At 39.6% G+C, this 25,982-nt stretch overlaps 1 protein-coding gene across 3 annotated transcripts in view; it reads right to left on the reverse strand.

Moving 5' to 3' along the window:
* The window catches only part of CDK14 (cyclin dependent kinase 14), a 609,402-nt gene that overhangs the window by 549,538 nt on the left and 33,882 nt on the right, over positions 1-25,982 (reverse strand). For 2 of the 3 annotated variants that reach the window (XM_060020565.1, XM_060020563.1), the window contains exon 2: positions 25,481-25,512. Coding sequence is in view for 2 of the 3 variants with exons in the window: in XM_060020563.1 (XP_059876546.1) it covers positions 25,481-25,512 (32 nt within the window). In the remaining variant the exon portion in view is untranslated. Of the gene's footprint in view, positions 1-3,218; positions 3,283-25,480; positions 25,513-25,982 lie in introns of all 3 variants that reach the window. The other variant, XM_060020564.1, reaches the window with a different exon arrangement.

A 25,982-nucleotide genomic window follows, 5' to 3' on the forward strand; every position in this document is an offset into this window, starting at 1 on the left:
TCACCGGACTGTTCAACACTTTTTATTGGATATTTTAAAATAAAGGCAAAGTGTGTGTGTTGGGGGGGGTGTATTCATAATCATATATTGCCCACAATGTGTACTGGTACAATTCAAATACCACAAACAGTACTGCTACAGGTGAAGGGATTTGCCAAAATGGTGGACATGTCTTTGAAAAGTTACCAATAAATCAAAGTACAACTTTTGAAGTATTCAGCAGTTATATTTCTGAAAATTTCAGGATATATTAAAACTGGGTCAAAAAAAATTTTTTTATGTTAAATGGGGTTAGGTTTTTGGCTCAGATAATTATAGACAGATATTTCACCAACAGAAGCTCTGACTGGGCTATTCTAAGATTTTGCAGGTTGCACAGGATAAGCTTTCGCTTGTTTGGTATTGTTCTGTATACTACAGAATGTCTAGCACCTCTGGTCCTCCACCCACCAAACACCAATAGCGCACTCCATTCTTTTGGACAACTGAAGTCAGTTCCCACCGATTTCCAAAACACTACTTGTGAAAGCAGTACCCCTCCCACTGAGACCCACTGAATAAAGCTGTTCGAAAAGTACTGGCTGGGGACTAACAGGCACCAGACCCAGTGAGAGGCACTAGGGACAAAGTGGTGAAAAAAACAGAGCTTAGAGCATAGTGGAGAAAGTGACATTAAACAACATCCAAGGGCTTCCCTGGTGGCGCAGTGGTTAAGAATCCACCTGCCAATGCAGGGGACACGGGTTCGAGCCCTGGTCCAGGAAGATCCCACATGCCGCGGAGCAACTAAGCCCGTGCACCACAACTACTAAGCCTGTGTTCTAGAGCCCATGAGACACAACTACTGAGCCCGTGTGCCACAACTGCTGAAGCCCACATGCCTAGAGTCCATGCTCCGCAACAAGAGAAGCCACCACAATGAGAAGCCCGTGCACCGCAACGAAGAGTAGCCCCTGCTCGCCACAGCTAGAGAAAGCCCGCGTGCAGCAATGAAGACCCAACGCAGCCAAAAATAAAATAATTAATTAAATAAATAAATTTATTTTTTAAAAAAACCCCAAGTAATTATGTCAATACAGAACATTCTAAGTACTATGAAAGAAAATTAATAAACTAATAGTTTAGATGGTGGGGTGGCATGTGACTTCAGAAGTTTGTGGATCAGTGGAAATATTCTATTACCTTGGAGACATAAATAGGGTTGTCAGCTTTTTGATTTTGTCATGAAAGATCATTTTTTAAAAAAAATAAGAACTACCATTTACAATCACCGTGGTAACAAGAAGGCAGGAAAATTATTTCTGAATTTTAAAAAATGGATAAAACAAGAACACTTTTAGTGTACTGGAAAGCCTCACTCACTACATTATTATTTTTCTCTTTTTGTTGCAGGCTAATAAAAACTTATCAAAGATTGGCATTTTTGTGACCATAGCACAAAATCCTTGCTGCTCCAGGTGTGGTCTGTGGACCAGCAAAATCAGCATCGCCAGAACACTTTTGAGAAATGCAAAATCTCAGGCCCCACCTCAGACCTACAGCATCAAAATCTGTTAACAAGACCCCCAGGTGATTCACATCCACATTGAAGTTTGAGAAACACTGTCCTAGAATAGATAGTGACCCTCCAATGGCTGAAAATCAGCCATACCCATCTACATTGAAGATTCAAAAATGATCTTTAACACTCGAGAACCATTTTTCTCAAAGAAGGTAACTGAAGGATCCTGGAAAAACCAGGGCACAGGATGAAATATAAAGCAGATGAGCTGGCATCCTAAGGATCAAACATCTTTCACCTTTTAAACTTGATGATCTTGAAAAGTAGTGGGGGGCATGGTCAATCACAAACAATGGTCACAGCTTTGCACTAGACTTCAGGAGCGTGAAACAGAGTTCCCCAGCTTCCGCGCAAGATAGCGCATCCAGGGAGTGTGCTAAATGCTGAGTCTTGTTAGGACTGCTAAGTCTTGCCATAAGACAAAGCAATTTTTATCACTAGCTGTCAACAAGTCAACCAACTGTTTAGGTAGGTTGACACCTGCTACATTTTAATTCATGTTTTAGGATATTTAATCCCACAACTGGTTTTTCTAACAAAGAAAATCTCTCTAGATACGTGTTAATTACTGGCAAAGACATGAGGCACAGACTCATGCCTCTTTTCTCAGCCACTTGGTTGGGAAAATAATTGCCAGTACAGTGCAGCGCTTTTTCAAGACAAAAGGAAAGTTTAAGTATAGATCCCTGCTAACCAATAAGGCAGCTGCGAGTCACATATGGCTACTAACCACCTGAAATGTGGCTAGTCCAAACTGAAACATGCTGCAAGTGTAAAATACATACGTGGATTTTTAAAACTTGCTCCCCCAAAAAGTTAAATAACACAATAATAATTTTTATACTGATTACATGTCCAAATTATAATACTTTAATATATCGGGTTAAATAACATAAAATTAAAGTTACCTATTCCTTTTACAGTTTTAATGTGACTACTAAAAATTTTTCATTTTCTAGTAAATTTTAATGTGGCTTGTATTATAGTTCCACTGGATAGTACAGGTCTAGAAGCACATGAGATTTACACATGCATTGACCTTAAGTTTAAAGAAAGTATGGAGATAACTGCAGAAAACATGTATTTAGGAGGTAGTCAAATTTAAAAGGGGACAGAAAGTGTTCAGCAGATCTTTTTTATTTTAACAACTGCTGAGCAAGAAAGCCCTTTCTGAAATGGGGGGGGGGTCCCTGAATTTACATCCAAAGAAGAGAGAAATAAAAATAATATTTAATAAAAATAAAGTATTAATATTTAATAAAAATAGAGAAAGGGGAGGAGTTCATACAAACTGAAGCGCAATCCCAGTGATGATGAGTTCTCTCAGAGTCTAGGAATGCAGAGGAGTGGAAAAGATAAACAAATTCCACTGACAAGAGCCAATAATTTCCTGGCCTGAGCCACGCAAATCACTAAACTTTCCCAGCCCTACATGGGGAAGGTAAAACCACAATCTCAATACTTGAGTCAGATCAAGAAAGGTGCTACATGTGGAGCACAGCCAGGGGCTAACCATGTTGGTTTGCAGAGATGACCCTATAAATGGAAGTGAACTCACACTTCTTCTTCCGTTGTACAAAGAAAAGCAGAAAAACTTCCATGAGCTTAAAAAGTAGATTCAAAACTTACTTTTTTTTAACACGAAGACCTTACATACCTGCGTTAAAACAGCATCCCCAACAACTGGAAAACGGTGCTGGTCGGTTAGTTCAGGGACGAGGCTACGAATATGAAACAAGCAAAGGAGCTGAAACCATCTCCAATCTGGGCAGATTCCTCTCATTCCTGTCTCGGGAACAATCCCATCACTTAGGAAATCTGGATCTCTGCCAACATACTGCCTGTGCAGTCGGCTGGGGGATGGGGGAGGAGGGTGGAAATGTCTGGGCAGCTGGCTTTTATCACAAAGCCTTCTCTCTTTGAAAGGCTTACAATGAATTTCCTAGACATGATATAACACAATATTTTAAGGGTTTAGTAGTACAAAAATATCACATTTAAAAAAAAATGTGTCCAAGGTGTGAGAGGCCAATAACGACATAAACAGAGTCTGATGCAAATTCCAGCGGTTTTTAAATTCCTTTCATTAGGCTTAACCTCAACACATCTATATGGGAGAAAAAGAAACTAATAAATTGAGAGCTTAATAGAGGCACCAAGTACTTCCCTACCTTATCCCACTTAAGAATGACTAACTTCTGACAGGAAATTTACTGTGAGCCATTCATGTATTGAAACTCATGTGAACCTAACAACCCTATGAGGTAGGTATTATTAGTATCCCCCTGTTTCAAGATACACGGAGAGGTTAAGTATCACACAACCAAGAGGTGTTGGAGCCTGGACAGGACTGCAGGCTTATGACGTCAGGCAGCTGGGCACCAGCACCCTGAATTCTCACCTAACACATGAAACTGCCTCACAGCCTTCACTCTCAGAGGAGGAGACTGAGGCTCAGAGAGATTAGGAGACGTCTGTTCATCGTAACAAAGGGACTGCATGGTGGAGCACGGACTCGAATCCATATCTAACGCTGAATTCTCATAAGCAGCTTCCTGTTTTCACCAAACCTTTGCCCCAGCTTGCAATACTGTCAGAAGTCATTTATCCCTATTCCTCAAGGGAGGGTTGCTAGCCAGGTCGTCTCCCTTCTCTTCTCTTAGCCAAACTGCCAATATTCCTACTACAGTATGAGCTTTTGGCCCTTGAGGCATCTGAAAAATACAAAATAGGATTTACGCTCTTCACAGCTATGTAAAATTAAGTATTCAGGTCTATAAATCTGTCATGGAATATGGAAAATCAAATGCATTTGTCTGAATGGAGAAATTAGTGGCTGATTCATATTATTTCCCATTAATATTATAATATTCAGGAAATTAAGTACCATTTTGAAATCCACATTATTAGAGCTTTTAGGTCACACACCTTGCCTGATTTGATCCTAAATGCACTGTCCTTAAATCCTGACTTTCTTGGGTGAAGCAGAATAATGGGGTCAAGGTAGGAGGACAGGAAGGAAACTTTGGTTCCAGACCTAGCTCCACTGTAAGAATAGAAAATTGTGGCTTGGGGCACAGCACTCACCTTCTTGGAAGGCAATCTCCCCCTCTACAAAACAGGGATGAAAATATTTATCCACTACCTCACAGGGCTGTTGCAAGAACTGACTGAGATAACATGTGAAATTGTTCTGTGAACTCTGAAGCCCTGCAAAATCTGTTATGAATATGCAGTGACGCTCTTGCCTGACGTTAGCCAGCAGGAGAAGGGGCTTCAGGACCTCTGATGATGGCAAAGAGGGAGACAGCAGTCTGTCCCCCTAATCCCACATGCCCAATAATTCACCCTCCAGGTGAAATCATCACTGGATTCTCAGGGTCAGGAGCTGTGCTCTTAAACAACAGTGAGAGATAATAAGCACTGATTTAAATAAAAGGCTTGAGAACTCCTGGAAGGCACAATCACCACTGCAACTCTCATCCAAACAAGTCTCCAAGGGAAGTCTGAGGATGCTCTAGGGGAGCTTTCATTGCTAAACCCTTTGATCAAGTGCAAGATGGGTGAAGATTTTAACCTTAAAATTACTCAAAAATGAATTGACATGCATAATGCTTAGGTGTCTTACTTTTTTTTTTTTAATCCACTGGAAAAAAAAAACTTAAGAAAAACAAACCTAATACCTTAAAATCTAATGTTCAGAACACTTCAGATATTCCTTTTCAGATGTTTTTACTTTCCCTTCTTGTGTCACATTATCGACATGCCAGTATCCAAGTCTATTACCAAACCTGCCAAAGAGATGCATATATGGAGAATAGCCCTTTTTTAAAAAGGCGCGAAATAGCTAAAGATCTTCAAATTCAACTACAGTAACAGCTGCCCCTCTCTTAAAATAAAAGATGCCTAATTATTGGTATTCATGTGGTCAGACTATACCCTCAGAAGACACAGAGCCACCCTTTCAGACCACAACAGAAATCCTTTTAAGCCATTTGACATCTTGCACAGTACAGTTTTAGACCTGCACATATGTCTCAGTTAAGGGCAGAAAATTCACATGATTACAAACCCTAGAAAAAAAAATGTTTAAGACAAAGAGGCCAAAATTTTGAAAATAAATACATAAAAGAAACAGAATTTTTAAAAATTATAGTACAAGGAAGCCAGTGCACTGACGAATGGCACATTACTACATTAATGATGGAAACTATGAATATTCATTGCACAATAGTCATAAATAGAATGAAGGGATACCAGAGACTGCAGATGGGGCAAAAACTCAGATAGCTTTTAAAAGAAAAAAAAGAAGAAGAAAGAAGGAAAGAAAACACATACAGCCTTAGACAATGCTATTTAAGTAAGGGTCCCTGGGTGGAAACTTTGATCTAAGATAAGATAGGACAGTAAGGAAGGAATTTCCTTTCAAAAAGGTAAATAAATAAACAGTATAAAATACCCAGAATGACAGGAAGAGCTTTCAGTAAAAACACACTCTGGGTAGTCTTTGCTTAGGATGTTTGGGATAATCACTACTAAGGTTAGTAAGTACTGCCACACCCCCTCACATCCCCAACTCCCCACTTAGAGAAGGAACAACCCCAGATAAAAATCCAACGCACTGATGTGCAATCCTGAATGTTTAATTTGTATGTATCTTGGGAATAAGGAGGAAAAACCAAAGATGCAAATAGAATTAACCCCAAAACACGTGCTCATGAATCACAGATTGTGTTTCTCCCATTAGAAGCTAGAGACTTCTGGGAAAAGTTACCACACTGGACAGACAGTTGTTCTAAAGGACAGTTTCAAGATATGGACAGAAACCCCATAAGCTCTAGATGAGCAAAAACACTACCACACAAATGGACAGTCGTTACCTGTTTTTAAAATATGTGCACAGATTATTCTAAATTGCTGTCTCCAAACTAACCATAGGGGCAAAAAGACATGGGTACTAAATTATTGAGAACACATAACATCTGGCCTGTACTGTTTAATTAGATGAGAAAGAATCCTTCCGGCAAATGCCACAGGATGGATGGGACTGGAGGAAGCACCTACTCTAAGTAGGAAAATCCATTTGTTTGCAGCACTTTCATTTTGTTTCTCAATTAGTCCCACAGCCAAGGGCTACCCTAATACACTCTTAGCATTCATTTGCAACTTCAGAGTCGCAGAATTCAAGTAAATGTAATTCAATCGTCATTTAAATGCAAGGAACTTTCAGCGTTCCTTTCAGAAGGCCAACGATCCAGCAGGTCCCTTCCAGCGGCTACTTTAGCCGTCGGGAAGGGGGCTGTCTAGGTCACCCACAGTTCTGCCACTTCACCAGCCCTGGAACCCTGGGCTGGTTTCTTAACTTCTCTAAACCTTAGTTTCCCCGTCTGTAAAAGTAGAAATACTAATGCCAATTATGGGGAAGACTAAATAATGTGCACAAAGAAAAATCATTTAAGGGTTTATCATTTATTTTTTCAAGTCTCATCACCAATAAATGACTGGTGGGACTTCCCTGGCAGTCCAGTGGTTAAGACTCCATGCTTCCAAGGCAGGGGGCGTGAGTTTGATCCCTTGTCGGGGAACTAGGATCCCGCACACCACACAGCGAGGCCAAAGGATTAAAAAAAAAAAAAAGTTTGAAAAACATTTTTTAAAAAATGATTGGTGGGCTTCCCTGGTGGCGCAGTGGTTGAGAGTCTGCCTGCCGACGCAGGGGACACGGGTTCGTGCCCCGGTCCGGGAAGATCCCACATGCTGCGGAGTGGCTAGGCCCGTGAGCCATGACCACTGAGCCTGCGCGTCCGGAGCCTGTGCTCTGCAACAGGAGAGGCCACAACAGTGAGAGGCCCACGTACCACAAAAAAAAAAAAAAAAAAAAAAAAAGATTGGTGAATTCTAAAAAAGAGAGGGAGAAAGAAAAAAGAAATGTTATGTCTGAATTATGGAAATAAATTCACCAAAAAGACCAAAAATATGTTCTGTTTATTCTTTCAAGCAACATTTATTCAGCACATACTAGGTGCAAAGCACTAAGCTGAACAAACGAGTATAGAGAGAGGAAGAAATGATCTCTGCCCCCAGGAACCAAACACCCCCGTTAAGGAAATAAAAGATGATTTTAAGGACGCAAATATCTGCTCAGACAACAGGTCCCAAGATCTTGATATGCAGTGCCTATGAGGGGATAACATACTGATGGGGGAAAAAAAAACACCAAAAAACAATTCCTCAACACATGGGCACAGGACACACAGATAGGGACAAGGGGTCTACCCCTGCCAAGACAATGAATAGGTTCCAGGAAAAATGTTGGTAACCAAGAAAGAAGAACCAAATAGACATCACCAGGAGAACCTACAGGGGAGGCATCGACCCAGAAGTGAGAAAGCACGGGATGATTTTCCTCCCTCTATATAAGAGGTAATTACCGTAGATCTTTCTGGCAACTCCTGTCGACAGATACACACTGTAGATGTGATGTATGTGAGCACTGTTTCCTACTAAAACATTAGTTAAGAATGCTCACAAATGGACTTCCCTGGTGGTGCAGTGGTTAAGAATCCGCCTGCCAATGCAGGGGACACAGGTTCGAGCCCTGGTCCGGGAAGATCCCACATGCCACAGAGCAACTAAGCCCGGGCACCACAACTACTGAGCCTGCGCTCTAGAGCCCACGAGCCACAACTACTGAAGCCCGTGTGCCACAACTACTGAGTCCGCATGCCTAGAGCCCGTGCTCTGCAACAAGAGAAGCCACCACAACGAGAAGCCCGTGTACCGCAAGGAAGAGTAGCCCCCGCTCACCGCAACTAGAGAAAGCCCGCACGCAGCAACAAAGACCCAACTCAGCCAAAAATAAATTAATTAATTTAAAAAAATAATAATGCTCACAAATGCAGAGCCCCTGACTGTCTCCTAAAATCCCATCCACGCATGGAGCTGACAAACCCCACCAGTGGACATTCCTTTCCGCCAGATCCAGTCAATACAGGGTCATGGCAAGGCCACTGAGATGGGGGAGAAGGGGAGCAGTGGCAGGAGGAAGACTCAGCTTGGACTTCACAGTTTCCCCATCTTTAAAATGAGGAGGTTCCTAAAATTTGATCACTGGTGTTCCACGATCAAGTCAGCCATCGTGTGACCTACAGACGTGTGAGGGCTCACATGGAGAGAAGCATGACACAAATGTCACTGAGCATGAGGGACGCTGGCCCGCTATGTGCCAAATCTGTTATAGGGTTTACAAGCGTTATCTGATTAATCATAATAACATTGCCAGGTACATGATCCTTGATGTACAGATAAGGGAAAGGAAGTGCACAAAGATTGTTTGGAGGGTGGGAGTGGGGAACCCCAGCTGGACTACAGGAGAAGTGAGATCCCAAAGCTCCTGTTCTTGTGTTTTCCCGCTCTCCACCCAGCTTCAGAGAGAGCTCAGGGTGGAGATGTGCAGCTGCACAGCCCTGGAGGGCACACAGAGCAACAACCAGGACAGCCAGCACCAACCACTTGAAAATAAAAGGAATCTCGGGAAAAAAAAAAAATACCCAACGCATCAACCATTGAATCAAAAGTTCCTGACACTCATCTCCAAACTGGTGCTCTTCGCTGATCCCCAAAACAGTGGTAGAGGTCCCACTAAAAGTTCATAAACATTTTTCAGGTTTCTAAAAATACCCTGCGCTAACGGCAACATCTTGCAGGACACACTTGTGGCTTTCATCACAGAAACATTTAACATACAGACTTTTAAGACCAAAGGAATGTCAAGAAGATAACGAATAGAAAGGCATCTCTCGATCTTTCAAAAATAAATGTAAGAATTCCTCAATACAACCTTCAACTCATTAAACATAATTGGCAGTTCTCTAACACAGAAGGCTTAAAGAACTCACCAACAAAAACTATGACATGTATCTGAGGACCCTCTGATTATTAAATATCTAGAGAAGTAGAAATAATCACTATCTTATGCTCATTAAATTTTTTAATTTGAAAAAACACTCATCTGAGACCTAATAAAAATGATAGCCTTCATTTAGAAAGTAACAAGCATCAAGAAGAAAAAAAAAAATGATAAAATCATTCCGTGTAATACTGGAAAGTAAGAGCTAAAAGAAATCATTTGCAGATGACATGATTATATACCAAGAAAACCCAAAGGAAACCTCTGAAAAACAGTGGAGCTAATACAGTTGAGTAAAATAACGAAATGCAAAATAAACATGTCAAAATCTACAGGAGCAAAGCAGAAACAAGAGAAATTCATTCTCATCCTTAGTTAGCAATTATTTTCTAAAAGATGTCTCAAAATAGCATTATTGACAAATACAAAAAGCAGGTCATAAAAATTTTTAAAACTACAATACTTTACGAAGAGATCTTTAGCTTTAAAAAAAGGCTTAAACGATAATAAGAATATCCTATGTTCCGGGATGAAAAAAAAAAAATGTAAACTTACGGAAAGGATATTTTTTAATAGCACTGAAAGAAAACTTTTTACTAAATGTACAACTTAAGTTTTTAAACTTCAATTTTTTTATATCATCTGTATTTTTTTAACTTTTTCATTAATGACCAGGTGTTGTTTTACAATGTAAAAATATAACAGTGTTAGAATTAATAACAATAAAAACACCAAAAGTTTTCAAATGCAATCTTTGAGTTTTGAGGCTGTATTTTAATCGAATTTCCAGTTTTCTTAAACCCCTAAATACGTGTCAATTGAGTTATTAGAAATCAGTTTAACAAGACTGAGCAGCAGGCACAAAGAAACAGGGAAGAACTAAGTTTCACTTCTTTCCCTTCCTTTAGTCTCAAGATAAATGTAATTTGAAGTTTCAAAAAAAAAGACAGGTGCTAAAACAAGGAGCAGCACATCATACTCGTCACTGGCCTCCGAGGTCACTAGTCACTAGTCACTAGTCACTCCACCTCCAGTGGAAGTGGAAACCAGTTAGAGGCTCTCACGTGAGTTAAATGGTCCCCAAGCAAACAGCAGGAAGGGCTGGCAAATACATTCATTTTAAAAGTAAATATTAACTTAATGAGCTTGCTGACCGGAAAACTGATACTGCTCTCCTGAGATTTTCACTTCCCTGCTCCTTCTCATCAAAAAAGAAATAAATACTAAGAAGGCACACATACTCCTATTTCTGAGCCCACTGACAAGTACCAGGGAAGAATCTAAAAATCACTCTTTATGTCTGTGTCCGCAAAACTTCCCATCTCGACTGGTTGTAAAAGCAGAAAGACAAAGTAAATCAGACAATATACATGCCACAACTAGTCCATGAAACGCAGTAGGGAGCATAAGGAAGTTCAGGTCTCTTTTTAGGGGCCAGAATTCTGCTATCCCATTGCAGAACCAGGGCCAGTCATTATAAAGCATCTGTCTTGCTTGCCTGCCTGCCTCTTTGCCCTTCTTCTACCCTTACCTGCACCAGTCACGCACCAGAAAAGAATCATGTCTGTCACAGTGGAAGGATGGCACAGGCAGCCACAAAGGTCACGACATTGGCTGGACCCAGTGCATGGATTGTGAAAAAAGCTCAGGGCAAAAAAAGCCCAGTGGCTGGCAGCTAGACCATTTGCTTCAGAGAAGATGGAGATGACTGTCCCCACCAAGATCAAGCAGTTTCAGGATAAAAAGGAAAAAAAAAAAAAAAGAAAGAAAAAGAAAACACAATGATATTGGAAGCATAAGGAAGAGGAGAAAGAAAGAAATGCTCTGTTTCTTTTCTCAGCACCCACCCTACCAATAAAATGGAATAAGAAGCATTCAATGTCTCTCTCCATGCCCACCTACTAGTTTTTTTTCTTACTAAGATATAACTATTGAAAAGATCTGCCTGTTTCCTCTATAGTTTTAACCTTCACAAACATTTCAGTTGTCACAATATGAAATAAAAATGAAGCTAGAGTCACTTCACATGCACGAGCTAATAATCCAAGCATATACATAGCCGAGCCTTGAAGTAAAGAAATGAATTTCTCATCTGACACTTTCTGTTCAATATTAACTTTTTACCTTGTTTAAGGAAGGCAATGTACACCCATTGAAAGACGTCCTGACATTATGTTCTGAACATGCCACTTAAAACACATACTCTCATAATGCCTCCCAGCTCCAACCAACCTGTAGGCAGGCCGGTTGGTGATCCAGGGTACCTCATGCAACAGTTAACATTCCATAACCTTCACTGTGGGCAGTGCCCTAACGTCTAACTGGAAATTTGTATTAAACGACCAAGGATCAAGCTTGTATCTCAAAACAATTCCACCCAATCCCCATCCATATACAGATAAAAATGGCAATACAAGCACAGTTTTAACATAAGCATGAAACTGAAATCTAAAATGTAAAGAGTAATTGAGAGAAGAGACCTCCTTGATCTCACGCTAACCAACCACGTTCTCTTTGGCAACTTACTTAATCTGCCTGGATGGACCTCAGTTTCCTCTCTGTAAAATGAGTATAACTTGACTCAAAAATGACCTAGCTCCACTGAAGGAATCTTTTAGGTTCACTCACTCTTGTGCCTTATTAGGAAAACCATTCAACTGTTAGAATTATTACCAAACATCAGTTGCATCTTTGTAAGAACGCTGGGTCCTTTCTCCATCTACCCACCATACACCACACCGTACCACCCGTGTATTGTTTCTCCCTTCTCCTGGGAAGCAGCCTAGTAAAATGCCAAGCACACACTGCAGTCAGAGTGACTAGGCTGGAATCGCGGATTAATGGGCTTTCTAGCTGAGGGGCTTTGAGCAAGTCACAACTTCAGTGAACCTCAATTTCCATATTATCCTTCTGTTGTTTTTCCTTTTTTCAGATGTTTCCCCCACGCAGAGGAAACATATGCTTTACAAAGCTGAGATCATACTTATGGTTGCTTTCACTTAACATTGTAATTATTATTTTTTGCTTTTTAATATTTTATAAATTTTCTGCAATGTGCATACTTACTTTTCTTAATAGCAAATATTTAAATTATTCAGTGAAAAATATGTAATTGTGACAAAAAGGGAAAATTCTGAACCAGAAAAAAAGTCCAGGGTGATGCCAATATGCTGTGTTGCCTGAAAAAAAAAATTCAAATGGAGAGAAATGTGTGTGTGTGTGTGTGTGTGTGTGCACGTGTGTGTGTGTGTATATAATAACATAATAAGTGAAAGAAAAGGAACACTGTAGATACTAAAAGTGAATCACCCAAAATTGTGGTCATCCAATGTCATTCACATGGGTTTTAAGATTTTTATTTTCTAATAACTGTAGAGAAAGTAATGTAAAGGCAGACTTGTGTATCTTGCAAAGTACATATTTATTTATTTTTTCCTTTTATGACCAAAGCACCTTTTTGTTGTACATGTAACACACCATCTAGATAAAGTAATGCAAACCTCTGGGGAAAGTTCTGAGCTAAATTAGGGCACCTGGGGACAGGCCATATGTTACCAAGCCTTCTGCACACCTGAACCCCAATATCTAATGACCCAAGGATGCTCATTTATAAAATTAAATAGTCTGCCTTTTAGGAGAAGAGAATCAAGCACTACAGAACGTTCTCCACCATGTTCATTTGAAGACAATATAAGGAGAGTTATAGAGCTGAAGAAGATTTAAAATAAATGAGCAACTATAACACAAAAGATGCTGTAATTCATGCCCTGAATGACTATTACTAACATACTATTTTATCTCATCAATCTTACCTCTTCTTTACCTATAATGTTTTTAATTAATGCAATTTCCATTAAAATTGAAAAACAATCATTACTCTTATTCATTTTTATCTGTTGTAGAATATTATCTACCTAGCCCCTTCTTTGTTAAACATTTCTTTATCACTGTCTGAGTTTTTCTTTTAGCTAAAATACCTAAAAAATAAATGTGATATTAAGAAATATACAATTGTAGAACTAGGACTATATTTTCGGAACCAAAAATCAGGATGCGTGATCTGAAATCAAGAGTTGTTCAAAAAAATTCAGACTGCATGTGATTGTACCAATATCCATCTTCAACTCACTTCTAATAGTTAGTAACAGATATGTTAGAAGAGTGGTCCTCAATCATTTTTATCATCAAACCCACTTGCAGGATATGACACACTGTCAAAAAATAACCTGTGCTAAGCTAACTGCAGGAGCAATATTCTTAAGGTGTGTGCTTTGGGGTAGGGGGAAGAACCCTGCACCAAAATCTTCATTCAGGGAGCATTTAGAAAACTTCCACCCTCCACACCATCACTGTTTTATAGAGCGGGTGCAATTCCCTATTTTGAAAATCGTTTAAAATAGAACAAATAATGCTCTGAGGTAACTAAGTTATGGCCATAGCCCAGCCTTAAGGCAAGGAACAGGCAAGAGGAACATACTTTTGTTTCCACCAAGACATATGTCATGCGTGATCATTTCATACTTGGTACATCACCATGGGCAAACTCTGGAATATGCCAAATTCCTGGTATTCTAACTGCAACTCAGCCCCTTTCTTTCCCACTCAAGAAAATATATCAAAACACAATTGAGAGACTGACATCAATCTGCTCTATATTTTTTTAAAGGAAATGATTTGCATACTTCAAAATTTCAGCTGATGGAACACCCAGTTGTAACAATGTGCTTGACGCAGGCTAGGCTACACTGAATATGAAGATACATTCTAGACATCACACTTTATAGACATCTCACATGAGGGTATCCATAGATTGAGAAAACACAATCAGCAGATTGAAAAACACATGGAATTGACGACTCCAAGAGACTTCCACGTTCTCGGTCCAATTCCAAGTCCCTTTCAATACTTAAAAGTCTGATTTGCCAGGCTGGAAAAAACTATCAGTGGAAAGTTAAATAAGTACTCTACCTGATACAATTTAGGCTGAGTATACAATTACGTGTTGAAGCAGTTTTTTCTACTTTAACTATATGGCCATGAAAGCCTTAAAGTTTTTCCCCACACATCCATTAGCATGCATATAAGATTTAATATCATGGAATTTAGAGTAGCTATTTAAAAGACGCAAGAAAAAACTATTAACCTCATTATTAAAAATTAAGCATATAATGTTGTGGTGCAAGACAGCAAAACACTGTAGTAAAGAGTACTGTCATACTTTCAGATCATAAAAAATACATATTTTTAAGAAAATCCCCAGGCTCATATGCTGGGAAGGAAGGAAGGGAGGGAGAGAGGGACAGAAGGAGGGAGGGAGGGAGGGAGGAGGGAGGAAGGGAAGAGGAGAGAGACAGGGGCAGGGAAAGGAGAAGAGGAGGAGACAGGGAAAGAAAGAGAGAGAGGAAGGAAGGAGGGAGGAAAAGAAAGAAGGGAGGAAGGCAGAAAAAAGTAAAAGAGAAAATAAAATTTAGAAACTAAATAAAGAATTGAAGAATAAGCAGAACCAACTTTACACATTGAAAATAAGATAGATTCAGAAGGAAAAAGTGAGTATTCCTTCAATTACTGTCTTTACATGGGAAGAGCTCCTTCAGGAAGCCTGACATTGATGCATTCTGGAGAAATCAAGCTTGCAAAATTAAGAGCATTTTGCTGGTTCCAATTTTTGGTAACTGTGCCTTTCGTAAATTTTATGACACAGAGAATAAGAAGAGTTAAGTGTGTTTTGGACTATAAAAAATATATCTAATAAATGTATCCCTCAGAGAAGGATCATTTAGAAAGGAATGTCTGTCACAATGCCCTAAAGGTCATCACACTCCAGATCGAGTGGAGACCACGATTCCAGTCCTCAGAGAACCCTCACCCCCTGACTTAGCTGATTTCAACTATCATTATGGCTCCATGAAAAACGGGCCATCTCAAACACAACCAAGCAATTTAAGGATTTGAGGATTATGAATCAGTGGCTCAATTTCAGTCAGAAGGAAAATGGGTATAATGTGCTGCCTATAGCTGGATTCATTTTGTACCTGTTGAAGAAAATCCTAAGTACTTGGGTTACAGAGACTTCCTAAGCCAAAGGTCGGCTTTCTGCAAATGAATTCAAACATGCAAATGAAAGCACTGCCTAGAAGGGAACACCAGCCACCTTACAAGAGAGGCTTCCTACACCCTAATGGGCCTACTTGTCAGGATATGCACTGCCCACAAGAGAGACAGGACGCTACTCAATGCTTTCAACTTCTGTAACATTCTGTCTTTGGGGAATGAAGAATATAAATGTGACTAATTCTCCCAAATGTCATACATTTTGCATTTTGTGACAGGCACCTCCTCTCTGAATCTTTACAGCACTACCCAGACATTTTAGCCACTGTCTGGGATTAGATATAATTATGGTAATTATGTCTACCATAATTAGGGAGAGGGTAAATATGATCAAACATTTATAGAAAGGAAAAACTGAAGTGCAGAAAGTTTTAAGAATCAGAAAATTTCAACTAAATTTCCAAAGAGAGAATTAAGGAGGAAGTGAGGTTGTTTCTCAGCCATCCAAAATGTTGAATTTTAAATATAATGACTTACCAGATTACTGGCATGATCAGAGAACAGTCTGTTAATTTCTAGACCTCTCTCATGCGATGGGTTCATATCATCCAGGGTTGGCAAACATGACCATCGTAAGAGTAAAATAGAATATAAAGTAATGTAAAATCTTACTATAAAGAGAAAGTGAGATTGAACCTGTGCCCAGGCCCAACGCTGCAAGATGACAGGAGCTGGTCAACCTGCGAATGCCTGCGCGATGAAGTCTTGTGAGACTGACTAGACTGAGAGTCAGGTTCTGAGCATATGCAGAGACTAACATAAAACAGACATCAATACAGTTGTCCCTCAGTATCAGCATGGATGCTCAAGACCCTTATATAACATGGCATAGTATTTGCACATAACCTACACACATTTTTCCATATACTTCATATTTTTATACATCTTTATTGGAGTATAATTGCTTCACAATGCTGTGCTAGTTTCTGTTGTACAACAAAGTGAATCAGCCATATGCATACATATAGCCCCATATCCCCTCCCTCTTGAGCCTCCCACCCACCCTCCCTATCCCACCCCTCTGAGTCGTCACAAAGCACCAAGCTGATCTCCCTGTGCTACACTGCTGCTTCCCACTAGCTATCTATTTTACATTTGGTAGTGTATTGTATATATGTCAAAGCTGCTCTCACTTCCCCCCCAGCTTCCCCTACCTTCCCCTTTAAATCATCTCTAGATTACTTATAATACCTAATACAATGTAAATGATATGTAAATAGTTGTAAATACAATGTAAATATTATGTAAATAGTTGTATATACAATGTAAATATTTTGTAAATACAACGGAAATGCTATATAAATAGTTGCCACCATCCAACAAATTCAAGTTTTGATTTTTGGAACTTTCTGGAATTTTTTTTCCAAATATTTTCAATCTAAGGTTGGTTGAATCCATGGACACAAAAGCCACGGATAGCGAGGGCTGACTGTAAATACCTGATGTACAAATCTCTGATTAGGTAAGGATAATGACAAGAAAGATGTTTTGGGAAGGCTGGAGTGGAGGACTGAGAGATGGAGCAGCAAGACCAATTAAGAGGTTATTGGGATAAAACAGGTAAAAGCGATAAAGTTCTGAACTGAAGTGCTGGCAGCTGGAATGATGATAAAGGTGTTAAAATAAGAGATTACTGTTTGATAAGGGTAGAAAGGTAGGCGAGAGATGGATGATGAAAGGCCTTGAAAGCCAAGCTAGGAATTTAGACTTGAACCTGCAGTTGACAGGGAGTTGTTCTTTTTGTTTTTTTTTTTTTAATTTTTATTGGAGTATAATTGCTTTACAATGTTGTGTTAGTTTCTGCTGTACAGCAAAGTGAATCAGCTATACGTATACATATATCCCCTCTTTTTTGGATTTCCTTCCCATTTAGGTCACCACACAGTAGAGCATTGAGTAGAGTTCCCTGACAGGGAGCTTTTAAAGTATTACGCAGGAGAATAGCACGATTTGTATTTCAGATCCGTCATTCTGTTGGAATAGGAGGCAAGCTGTAGGCAGGGACGCCAGTTAGAACACTACCGCAGTCCAGACAAGAGAGGCTGAATGTGCACTTCAGCAGTGGGAATGGGCATGACGGAGGGAACAAGAACTAAGCCAAAGCTTGGATGTGGGGCTTGGAGGAACATTTAGGATGGTATCAGGTTTTTGCCTTGAAAAATCATGTGGTTGTGAAAGCCAATCACTGAGATAGGAAAGAGAAAAGGTGCATGTTTAGAGAATATAGGAATTAGTAATACAGATGACCCTTGAACAACTCAGTGGTCAGGGATGCCAACTCTCCGTGCAAAAATTTGAGTATAACTTTACAGTCGGCCCTCTGTATCCACAGTTATGCATCCACAGATTCAACCAACTGAATTTGTTGAAAACAAATCCACGTATGAACCAATCTGCACAGTTCAAACCCATGTTGTTCAAGGGTCAACTGTACTTTATTTATTTATTTATTTATTTATTTTTGGTTGCACAGGGTCTTCGTTGCTGCACGCGGGCGTTCTCTAGCTGTGGCAAGCAGGGGCTACTCTTTGTTGCAGTGCGCAGGCTTCTCATTGCAGTGGCTTCTCTTCTTGCAGAGCATGGGCTCTAGGCATGCAGGCTTCAGCAGTTGTGGCACACGGGCTCAGTAGTTCTGGCTTGTGGGCTCTAGAGCGCAGACTCAGTAGTTGTGCCCCACGGGCTTAGTCGCTCCATGGCATGTGGGATCTTCCTGGACCAGGGCTCGAACCTGTGTCCCCTGCATTGGCAGGCAGACTGTTAACCACTGTGCTACCAGGGAAGTCCCAATGGTCAACTGTTTTTTGTATGCACTGAAATCAAGGTGACTATAAGATACAGAGGCAGAAACATCTAATGGGCAGCTAGATATCTGGGTTTGGAGTTCAGAACAGGAAGCTGAGCCATCCACACTGACGTGAGTATAATAACAGAGCAGCCAAAACCAAGGGACAAACTACTAAAGGAGAGCAAGAAAAAATGACCACACAGAGCACAGGGGTTTCCATTACGATGGAAGAGACGGGGAAGACTTAACCACGCTCAGAGCCTCGGTTGAAATACCTGTAAAGGGGAAGAGACAGGAAACGTAGATAAGAAAGGAAAGAATCAATTACACAAGCTTCTGGAGTGGAAAGGAGGGAAAGGAATCAAGAGGATAGGAGGAGGAACCAGGCCAGCAGAGGAAAAGACACATCCTCCTCTCAGGGAAAAAAAAGAAGTATGATTAGAGCAAATAAGGTATATATGTAGGCAAGGAGCTGATGTGTAATATTATTGTGTTCTAAGGTGAAGGCTGTTATCAGTTGAATTGTAGCTACCAAAAATTCCTATGTTAAGTCTTAAGTTACCCCAGTACCTCTGAATGTGATCTTATTTGAAAACAGGATCACTGCAGATACAATTAGTTAAATTAAGATGAGGTCATACTGGAGTAGGGTAAGCCCCTAATTCAATATGATTGATGTCCTTATAAAAAGGGGAAATTTGGATACACAGACACTCACTGAGTGAAGATGATGTGAAAACACATGGAGAAGATAGCCATCTACAAGCTAAGGGAAGAGGCCTGAAATAGATCCTTTCCTCACAGCCCTCAGAAGGAACCAAACCTGCCAACACTTTGATTTCGGACTTCTGGTCTACAGAATTGTGAGAAAATAAATGTCTGTTGTTTAAGCCACCTACTCTGTGGTATTTTTCTATGGCAACTCTAGCAAATTAATAGAGAGGAAAAGTCATCTAGTAAAGGAAGGAGGGGTGGAGGAGGGTAGCTTGAATGTTTGAGGGAAGTGGAAATGTTTCAGCAGGAAACAGCCCAGCCACACAGTGCAAGACTGTGCACAGTTGCCTCGGGTTCCAGCGAAGGCTGGAAATGATAAATTTATTTGCAGAGTGATTTCCTCAAGCAGCTTTTGGCAGCCACTGGGTAAAGAAGGAAAAGATGCCAGGTCAAAATCGAGACCTGGCAGAGTAGATTACAAGCAAAATACAAAGGGGTAAGGCCACTGAGGATACTGTCAAGGGAGTGATATACCATGAGTGAACAGAAAAGGAAATCAAGGAGGGAGGATGGGTTGTGGGACAGAAGAATGGGACAGGGCAGGCAGAGGAGGGGTCCTCTGGAAACTGAGAGCCAGCAAAGAAGAGATAGAGGGAGTATAACAGGAGCAAGAGGGCTAAGGAATGACTGTTACTGAGATTTAATATTTTAGATGAGCAAGTCAGGGAAGTCTGAAGCTGGAACACTGTATACAACAAATACATCATTCACAAGACACTGAGGCCTCCAGTGATGAAGACAGTTAGGGTGAGAAAAGACTGCAACAGCTTCCACCATCCTCAAAAGATGGAAAAGAATGACCAGGAATATCCCCAAATCATATTTGTACCTAACCCCTAGACTTTGGTTCTCATAAAAATCACTGCCGTATTTATCATCTTGGGTATTAGTTATCTCTTTATACAAAATAACAAAGAGGGACATGGACTAGAAACTGAGCTCAATGTACATTGCCCACATCTATCTCCCAATCTGGGTTGGCTGAATCCGTGGATGTGTAACCCCAGATATAGAGGGACGACTGTAAAGTTCTGTGTGGATTTTTGACTGTGCGTGGGGTCAGTGCCCCTCACCTTCACATTGTTTAAGGGTAAACTTTATGCAGAGACTAAACAACATACTACTGAACAACCCCAATGGATCAATGAGAAAAGCAAAAGTGAAATTAAAAAAACACCTTGAGACAAACAGAAAAGAAAATACAACATATCAAAACTTACGTGATGCAGAAAAGGCAGTTATAAAAGAGAAGGTGGGGAGGGGTAAGGGTAAGCTGGGATGAAGTGAGAGAGTGGCATGGACTTATATATACTACTAAATGTAAAATAGATAGCTAGTGGGAAGCAGCCGCATAGCAGAGGGAGATCAGCTCGGTGCTTTGTGACCACCTAGAGGGGTGGGATAGGGAGGGTGGGAGGGAGGGAGATGAAAGAGGGAAGAGATATGGGGATATATGTATATGTGTAGCTGATTCACTTTGTTATAAAGCAGAAACTAACACACCATTGTAAAGCAATTATACGCCAATAAAGATGTTAAAAAAAAACAAGGCAAGGATGGCCCTTTTCACCACTCTTATTCAACACAGTACTGAAAGTCCTAACCAGAGCAATTAGGCAAGAAAAAGAAATAAAAAGCATTAATTGGAAAGGAAGTAAAGCTTTCACTACTTGCAGATGACATAATGCTAGATATGGAAAACTCTAAAGACTCCACCAAAAAACTGTTAGAAGTAATAAATGAATTCAGTAATGTTGCAGGATACAAAATCAATGTCCAGAAATCTGCTGTTTCTATATACAAATAATGAACTATCAGAAAGAGAAATTAAGAAAACAATCCCATTTACAATTGCATCAAAAATTAAAAATATTGAGGAATAAATTTAACCAAGGAGGTGAAAAGACCTGTACACTGATAACTATAAGACACTGATGAAAGAAATAAATGGAAAGATATTCTATGCTCATGATTGGAAGAATTAATATGTTAAAATGTCCATATCACCCAAAGCAATCAATGGACTCAAATTCCATTGGCATTTCTCACAGAAATAGTATGAACAATTCTAAAATTTTTATGGAACCACAAAAGACCCTGAATAGCCAAAGTAATCTTGAGAAAGAAGAACAAAACTGGAGGTATCATGCCCCCTGATTTCAAACTGTATTACAAAGTTATAGTAATCAAAACAGTATGGCATAAAAAGAGACACATAGATCAATGGAACAGAACAGAGAGCTCAGAAATCAACCCACACATATATGGTCAATTAATGTACATCAAAGGAGCCAAGAATATACAGTGAGGAAAGGACAGTCTCTTCAATAAATAATGTTGGGAAAACTGGGCAACTACATGCAAAAGAATGAAACTGGACCCCAATCTTATACCATACACAAAAACTAACTCAAACTGATTAAAGACTTAATATAAGACCTGAAACCATAAAATTTCTAGATGAAAACACAGGCAGTAAGCTCCTTGACATTAGTCTTTACAGTAATTTTTGGATTTGACACCAAAAGGAATAAAAGCAAATATAAACAAGTGGGACTACATCAAACTAAATAGCTTCTGCACAGCAAAGGAAAACATCAACAAGGCAATTGGATTGTTGAATTTGCCATCAAAGGAAACCATCAACAAGGCAACTGGATTGCTGAAAGGAATTAAAAGGCAATCCACTGAATGAGAGAAAATATTCGCAAATTGTGTATCCAAAAGGGATCAGTATCCAAAATATATGAAGATCTTATACAACTTAATGGCAAAAATCAATCCTATTAAAAAATGTGCAGAGAATCTGAATAAACACTTTTCTAAAGAAGACATACAGATTACCAACAGATATAATGTAGAGCGTTGTGACTATAGTTAATAATACTGTTCTGCATATTTGAAAGCTGCTAAGAGAGTAGATCGTAAAAGTGCTCATCACAAGAAAAAAATTCTGTAACTATGTATAGTGACAGACATGAACTAGACTTATTGTGGTGATCATTTTGCAGTATATACAAATATCGAATCATTAACTGAAACTAATATAATGTATTATACTTTAATAAAGAAAGAAGGAAGGTAAGGAGAGAGAGAGGGAGGGAGGGAAGGAAAAGGAAAAATAAATAAATAGTTCTTTCAAACAGGTCCATAATTCTTTTTCTCCTCTGTTCAAAGTCAAACATTTACATACACCTAGAGAAATCCTCTACATGAGTCAGGAAATAGCAACTACACTCCCTCTCCAGGCACTCTGGAGAAAGCCACTCCTTGAGATAAGGGGCCCTCCAGCTCATAAATACTGAGTTAGGAGTTGCCACACCTCCATGCATATCTAAGAAGCTGACCCAGCCTCCAGATTCCAAGACTCAAATCTTAACTGGATTCCAATGGACTGTAAGGTCCTCCAACTCTGACAGGAAAAGTAGAAGACCAAGAAACGAATTCAAGAAAACATCTATCATTATAATCTGAAGATGATCACAGAAGAACTCAGTGACTTCCTGTTCATGTAATCACAGATCTAGTACTCATTTCTGATCTTGGTAAAATTGTAATTTTATGTTGATTGTTTTGTATGCTGCATTTAAAGACAGAAAGCAACTTGAAGATCATAGTTTTACTGATTGGTTTTACAAATGAGAAAACTGAGTCTTGGGTAAAGTAAATGACCTGCACAAACAGCTAGGAAGTGGCCAATGAGAATCCACATTGGCTGACCCTGGGATGAACACTCTCTCTTCATTTGCAACAGATATTCATTCATATTCAATAGATATTTATTGAATATTAACCATGTGCAAGACACGGAGGGACTACAAAGCAGAACGCAGGCAGTCATTCTCTCAAGGAATCTAAAAAATGGTGTGTTTTAGTCAATATTTTTTACAGTTTTAATATGCAAATCATCACATGAAGTCTTACATGGAATTTTAGGGGAATATCTGAAAGCAATTCTCCTCAGATCTAATACTTAACTTTGAACTAAATCTTTCCATCCTCCTTGCAGCCCTTCAACTACAGAAGGCAGATGTCACGGTAAGAGCATCAATAATGATGGCGAGGACAAACACAAGGACAATGACAAGACCAAATATAAGACATTTACTGTGTGCCAGTGACTATTCTGGTACCTTTATACATTTAGCTTATCTAATCCTCTCAGTAACCTCAGAAGGGAGGTATTATTACACCTCTATTTTTTATAAAAGGCCTGGGGAAAGGAAGTCGATTGCCCTTGAGAGGGTGGTTGAGTTGGGGTTCACACTCAAGCATGTCTTTACTAAGACTGTCTCTCAGGCTCCTGGCCCTGGGCCTTCCCTGATTAACTGAAAATCACCTGTCCCCCCGCCCCCGACCTCAGTGCCTTCACCTTTGAAATGCTGAAATCGGTCACATGATTTCCAGGGTCCCTTCCAGATGGAACATTCTGTGATTTACTGACTTAAGGTATCTAACAAATCTCTTTCCTTTAGCCGAGGAAGGAAAACACTTTATAAAAGCTAAGGATAATTTTGCCCCAAGTTACAAAATCCAGGCCTTCAGCTTTACAGAAGTTTGGGGGTAAGGGAGGGCAGGTAGTTACGGGTTTGACTCATACATTCTTAACTTCCATCTAGGTTCCAGCCGCAGGTGTTTTTGAAAGCTGATGTCACAGCCACGTGGCAGAATAACATACAATCATTAATGGTGGTGTTTAAACAAGACAAAAAGTTTTTTAAATTCCTAATAATGATTAGGAGTCATCTGTAAAAACATGCAAAAATGTATTATAGGTTAAAAGAAAAAAGTAGGATGTAATACATGGGCTATAGTTTGGGTGGGGGGGTTGATTTTGTTTGTTTTTTACATGAGGAAAGAGGCAAGAAGGACATTCAACAGTGGTTGTAATTGGATAATAGGATTTGGGAGTTTTTTTCTTTTCCTTTTCCTTATTTTTTTTAATGCAAACTTAAATTACCTACATAATTAAAGAGGAGACTTTTCCTTATGAAGAGAGAAAAGGTGCCCAAAATTCTCACATTGAATTCTTCTGAGAAGAAAGAAAATACTCTCCTAAAAACATCTTAGTAACACTGCAGAAATTCCAGAAATACAGGTTTAGAGGGGAACATCATTATTACCCACTACAGATGGGAAAGAAAAGACTCCTTTATTGCTTCAGGTCTAGAATCACTAAGTTTCACAGGATGTTTCAGGAATGCTGGCAGGGGAAGTTGCTTTGGAGTCCAGGGACACACAGCTTTGTAGAGCTGGACCCGGGGGAAAAAAGAACAGGTGCAGCAGACAAAGCAGCAGACCATGAGAGCCAAATGTCATGGGCCCCGTCCAGAAATCCCAGTCTGGAGCAGGTTCCCCCTCAGTGCTCTTGCCCTGCACCACAGCCAGCCACATGGCCAAGGGGACTTTCCATGAGCACAAATGTTCTTTCCTCTCTGAAGCACTGCAGCAGAGGGAGGACAGGTAGCGTATTTCATGGAATCTGCAACTGTTAAAACAAATCAAACCACAACCAAACTAATCTATGCTTTCATCAAGCTGCAGGATAAGCACATTGTGTAGATACATCTGTGTTCATACATAAACACTCAATATATATACATATATATAAATACGTGGCCCAGTTTACAACACAGATCAGTGACTGTGGCTTTGGATGGCGACAATCAAACACTTCACTCTACAGCACTCTTGAGAACATTCTGTAAACACATTATTCCTCTGGTGATTCCCACTGATACTACCAAAAACTCAGGAAAGAGTACAATTGAAAAATCACATTCAGAATGTTATTAATTACATAGGAACCCTCTGCCTTTCTTGAACAGGCTTTTTTGCTACTTTGTGGCAAGTAGATAAAGACAGATCTGATATACAAAGAATAGGAAAACTGGAACAGGAAAAGTCAGCTCCTCCTTTGGGAGTCTGACAGACAATATGTGGCGTCAACATCGTATCATACCCTAGTTCAGAGGAGGGCTGCAAGGGAGCCGTGGAGCCCAACTTGCCACAGCTCCAGACATGCCCTGAGTACACACATCACACTGGGCTTCACCAGCACTAACAACATCAAGAAAGCAACAAAACAAAGGCCTGCGGGTGCCTTTTGTTTATTAATTTCAAAAGACACATTTCTGTTGATTGATACCAAAATTCAATTTGAACAGTTATTTAAAACTGGAAAATAACATAATGTAACTAAATAAAGAGATGCCATGGCTTGTTTTTTGTTTTAGGGCATTTTTTTGTTTGTTTGTTTCTAAGTGCAAAGTTGGCACCTACTGACTTTACCTGGCCGTAATTAAATACTTCTAACATTAGATAAAGAAATTTAACCTACCTCATCAAAGGTGTTGTCGTCTTTCTTCAAAGCTATAAAATAAAAGGGGAAAGGAAACAGTTATTGTGAAACATCTCAAAGACACTAAGTATCTAAGTTCTAAAAAACAGAAAAAAAAAACCCAAAGCAATATGGTGTTTTCATTTCAAAAAGTAAAATCGTACCCCAACCTGAATAACAATGTTATGATACAAATGTGAAAACTGCAAATGAGAGAGAGAATTGCACAGCACGCATCTTTGTGAGACAGTTTCATAAATATGTAAATGGAACTATCCTCCCAGCTGTGGAAAAGAAGTATGCATATCTTTCCTCTATTTCTTCTTTAGTAGGAAAATGTTTTAATGAAAGTATTAAAGAATCAAAAAGTAATCTTAAAAAAATTTCCCCTTAAACTTCTGGTGTTTGTTGGTCTATCATTAAGCATGGTGGCTGGACCTCCCAAACCAGTTGTCAGGAAGACATCCACTCTGCACAGTGCCCGGAATGAGATTTTCATACT

The sequence above is a fragment of the Delphinus delphis genome, chromosome 9, assembly GCF_949987515.2.
Source record: "Delphinus delphis chromosome 9, mDelDel1.2, whole genome shotgun sequence".
NCBI lineage: Eukaryota > Metazoa > Chordata > Mammalia > Artiodactyla > Delphinidae > Delphinus > Delphinus delphis.